This window comes from Rutidosis leptorrhynchoides, chromosome 9, assembly GCF_046630445.1.
Source record: "Rutidosis leptorrhynchoides isolate AG116_Rl617_1_P2 chromosome 9, CSIRO_AGI_Rlap_v1, whole genome shotgun sequence".
In the NCBI taxonomy this organism is placed as follows: Eukaryota; Viridiplantae; Streptophyta; class Magnoliopsida; order Asterales; family Asteraceae; genus Rutidosis; species Rutidosis leptorrhynchoides.
In genome coordinates, this window is record NC_092341.1 from 328,755,900 (window position 1) to 328,761,103 (window position 5,204).

Consider the following 5,204-nt stretch of genomic DNA (forward strand, 5'->3'; position numbering starts at 1 on the left):
CAAGTCCTTATTACGCACACACGTCGTATCGACTTGTTAGTACAACGACTATCTTGTTTGATGATATAAACAACACAACCAAATATTCTACGCGACATAAACACACGCAAGAATAATGTCACATCACAAGCCAATACCCTAGTTAGTTCACCTACACGCTAAGGCACTAACCAAGTTCCCATTCTGACCCGTTCACCTACAAGTCCCGCAACAAATAAGCACACACAAAAGTCTAAGTCTAGGCGCCTATCTCAAGTTACCTAAATCCCTTAGACCATGCTCTGATACCACTTGTAACGACCCAACCCGTTATCCGACCAAAAACACGGCTAAAAAAATTTTGTGGGACAGTACATCTGGACGGCATCCAGCTATCTGGACGGCGTCCAGTTCTGAAGGACTGGACGGTGTCCAAATGAACTAAAATATTCTGACCAGTTTTACAATTTCACGCGAGCGAAAAACCCGCTTCCCGACACTTTCACACGAAAAAACTTTCACAATATGTTAATATAATTAAAACTAAGAGTTTTCCACAATAAAACCGAGTTTTACGACACCGGGCCCACTTCGGCCATTTTACGACTTTCGTATAAAATTTCGAGTTTTCGACCACGTGAGTTTTAACATAAACTAAAGACCGAGCATGACGATTGGGGATACGCTACCCAATCCTAATCAATCCAAAAGCACGTCTTCTAAGCAAACTACGCAAGTCCTCTACTTCCCACTCTTACCCGAGCCATCGCCTCCATGCAAATCTATAAAAATATAAACAACGAGAGGGTAAGCTAAAGCTTAGTGAGTGAGAATATACTACATACATATATATGCATAAAATGAATACGCATCGCCAACCCACAAATAGTAAACACATACCGCAATCCGAGCATAACTAAGCAATGCTATACCTAACGTATCACCAAGCCAAATCCGTAAGATTAGCTACAACATACAATAAGTATATATACGCATATATAAAAAAATACATCCGATAATACAAAAGGTTAACCCCTTAACCTTAAACCCCATGAAGGTTGACCGAACAACCAGAGCCTTAGTGAATTCGCACAACCCGAGATTCACTTCCTTCACCATTCCAACAACCGAGGACGGCCGTACTACCCGTGCCTTAGTGAATTCGTACAACCCGAGATTCACTACCTCATCAACAAGATGACCGAATAACCCGAGTCATCATGAATCCGCACTACCCGAGATTCATTACCTCAACAATACCCACATCATCTGGGTTACTCAACCGTATCTCAATACCAATCCCACTATATCGGGATTATATATCTCCATATCACAAGTCCATGTGATAACGTACACACGAAGTGTGCACCTCGCCAAAGGTGGTCAACCAAAACGCACAACCGTGTCAATTGGACTTATTACACAAGCTCATCAAATCCACCTATATATGAAGTGAGTTCTATAACCGAGAACCACTTCACCCGATCCACACCCATCCTACACATACATATGCACATAGGATATTAATACTCACATTGTCGTCTTGGATGAATGTAACCGAAATCCGCAACTCGCCAATGGAAAGTACCTATTCCATTATGACAATACAACAACACACTTAGAGTGGATTTACAAACCAACTCAATTGACCCTTAGTGAAAATTTTGACCCAAATGAACTTCCAAGCACAAACCGCGCCCCAAACTAACCAACAATCACTATCACAAGTGAAAATGGTCCTAATACGCTAATTAAACCCGAACACAAGTGTTAAACACTTGTCTTGCCCAATTTTACACATAAACCCTAATTTTGACCCATTTCAAAATTAGTCAACCAAATACACTCAAAAGTGTTCTAACACTTCCATAATCACTAACACTAGTGATTATACCCATTATCAATGCCTAATCATGGTCAAAACATCAACCAACCCAAAACCCACCAAGTGACCACAATAACTAGTCACCATAAACTCACTTCATCATCAAAAGGGTTTCACAATCAATCAAGTTCAAACTCTAACTTGAATATCAAATCTAACAATGAAATTCGGAGTTTGAACTTACCAATACTACCACAACATAGCCGTGAACGATATGAACAACTTTAAAACCCGAGCTTTGGCGAGAATCCGACTCCTTCCTCTCTAAATCAAGCTCTCTCTCTAAACTCTTACTCTCTCACTAGATATGGATGAGAGTGTTTATGGTGGTGAGGATAAGGTTGAATGAGCTCAACCTTGCCCATTTGTGGCTTAAAACAGGCCATCAAGTGAAAAGACCAACATACCCCTTTTAAAATCTTAAAATTACACAGCTGGCCCTACAGACCATTTGGACGGCGTCCCAAATATTGGACGGCGTCCCAAATATTGGACGATGTCCAACTCTTTAGTACTGGACGGCGTCCCAAAACTTGGACGGTGTCCCAATCAACTGAACCGGACTGAACTGAAGCAGGGTCTTACAAGAAATAATGTCTTACACGCTCTAGATGTTTTCGTTTATAAAGTTTGATTTTAAATATTTTAATATGTGCTGTATAATATTTGATGAAAATTATATGAATGAATTCATGTATTAAAAAGTATTCTTATTGATATAGCTTTAATCAAATATTATATAGCACAAACAACAAAAATTAAATTCACTGTTGTACAAGAGATTTAAAAAAAATTAAAGTGGGACAATAATTTCGAAACATGTGGAGTATTATTTTTGCTTGATTTAAAATGAATGTGTGAAAATGATGAGTGTCGTTGGAATAAATGATACACTGATGCAAAGCTTGCCGTTCAAAAAAAGGGAAATTCGCCCAAATACACTTTTTTAAAACTTTTCTTCCAAAATACACTTTCGGGAAAAAAATTGTCTATTTACACCATTAGGTCGACCACCATTTGGGTCGACTACCCCTTTACCCGGTCGACCACTTTAGTTTTCAAGGTAGTCGATCAACATTCTTCATTGATGTTGGTCGACTACTTCAATGAGATGGTCGACTTCAAGGTCAACCGACTTGTTAGCCATAAGTGGGTCGACTAACCCTATTCGACCATACTTGCGTTGTAGGCGACCGATTAGTGGGTAGACTATATTAGTGAAATAAACTTTAATTTGAACAACAAATATTATATTTTTAGTTCTCATACTACATTTATTGCTTACACAACAAATAACACAAGTTACAGACACAACACATACACGACAGTTAAACGGCGGAAAACATACGAACACACATACCTATCATCCATGGCAGTTAAACACATTTAAAACACAAAGAAGAAGCTAATCATCACTCAAATTGTAAGTGGAGCCAAATTGTGTTGAGCATGAGTCTTCACGTTTTCCTTTACCCTTGCCCTTTACCAACCCCTTCGGCTTTGCCTTTGTTTTTGAGTTACACTTGGACTTTTGTTTACCTTCAGAAAGATCATAATGTGCGGTGCAAGTTGATCTAGTATGTCCATATTCCAAGCAACGACTGCATTTTCTTTTAGATTTGAAATTGTCTTTGTCCTCTCCTTGGGACAGTATACGAGCAGTACTCTTCGGTCTACCCGATTGTCGCTTTGTAACCAATGGCGGTAGGACGGTTTGTAGGTGTCCTGGATCTATCCATTCAGAAATATGATCTAGCGGGTTAATATCTTCCATGTATGCCGACTTGTACGTTTCAGTGTGGAAATACTTCTGAACGTGTGTAGTAACGTTACATAGGACAAAATACCTTGCTACTGCCATTACATGTCCACAGGGTATACCGAAAAACTGCCATTGTTTATATGTGCAAGTTTTATCTTGTAGATTGACTTTACTGCCTTTTTTCATATCTAATACCTCAAACTTAACTTGTGATATCGGTTTGACAGTCCAACTAATAGACTTACGATTTCTTTTACCAAGCTTACGCTCTGCATATGGTGTGACAGGGGTTGTTAAACCATCAGCAGTGTTTCGGTGTTCCCAAAACCATTGTTGAACTGAAGCTCTAAAGAATTCAAGAAGCATTATAATCGGGAGTTTCCTCGCATGAACTGACAGTGCGTTCATTGACTCTGCACTATTAGAAGTTAGGTAAGCATACCGAACACGATTTGCATGATGTCTAGACCATCTGTTGAACCCAACAGTAGTGAGTGTACGTGCACTGTCTGGGATACGTCGTGCTAGTATACCATAGTGGTGATCAAAATCAGATTTTCTATACGCTTTGCACATTTTCCAGTAGTGTCACTCGTAACTTTTAACCCTTTTAGACACACTTTTGAGGTTTCCCAACAAATGTCTAGCACATAGTGCATGAAATACTTCTGGAAATACGTTTGATATGCCAGCAGCTATTGCATATACATATACAGTTACATATACATATAGATATACACATACATATAAACATAACACATACATAAATATTTTGGTATAATTATACTCACCGGGAGTTGCATCAACTCAACGTACTCATTCCAGCCCATGACTTTCTTCTTCCGTTTCCAGTGGATTCCACGAGGTATGCCTTCACTTTCCGGCTTGAAAGCATATGCTTCTATTCGATGTTTGTATGCCTCCCATATCCACATCTACAAACAAAAACCAAATTTGGTTAAATATGAAACATGTTAATTGCTTAAAATTCATATGTACGAATTACTACCTTAAACGCCCAAGTGAAGCCGCTCAAATGGTATGTCATTACCCCCTTCCGGGTTTTATCTGCTACCCTCTCTTTATAAGGTACTAACACGTGATGCAAACTATTGTAAAGTTTGGTCCATAAGAAAGAACCCCACGGATACTTGTTCATCAACTCAAAGTCCTCTAATAAAAGAAGCATGTCATCGTTTACGCTATCCCGCAACTGCTTCCCAAGGAAGCATAAGTTAATTATCAACGCAATGGCGACTATGACCTTATCCTTGTCAGTTCCTTTCAACTCATCTTTAAAAAAGGCTTCGTGAAACTCCGAAAGATGACGTTGACCACTATGTCGTTTAATAAAAACACGAGATGAAACCGAGTGGTCAAAATCCGACCTCTCTTGACCTATCCAATCTATAAAAGATGTAACTGGACCAAACCGCATCCCGGTAACCAAGCAAAACTCACGTCTACCACACCTAATGACATGGTCTCGGGTAACTCGAAACCATAGCTCTTCTGGCTCCTCACATATTTCGCGTCCGTTGATTACAAACTTTTTCGGACGGTCAGTCTGATTCATTA

At 39.3% G+C, this 5,204-nt stretch overlaps 1 protein-coding gene across 1 annotated transcript; it reads right to left on the reverse strand.

The window, feature by feature from the left end:
* Positions 1-3,269: 3,269 nt before the first annotated feature.
* Positions 3,270-4,202, reverse strand: LOC139869050 (uncharacterized). Its single transcript, XM_071857381.1, has one exon. It carries the CDS (start codon positions 4,200-4,202, stop codon positions 3,270-3,272), a length of 933 nt encoding a protein of 310 aa, XP_071713482.1.
* Positions 4,203-5,204: the final 1,002 nt, after the last annotated feature.

Excerpts from the sequence above, each read along its gene's own strand:
- LOC139869050 (XM_071857381.1), bottom strand. The coding sequence starts at position 4,202 with ATGTGCAAAGCGTATAGAAAATCTGATTTTGATCACCACTATGGTATA.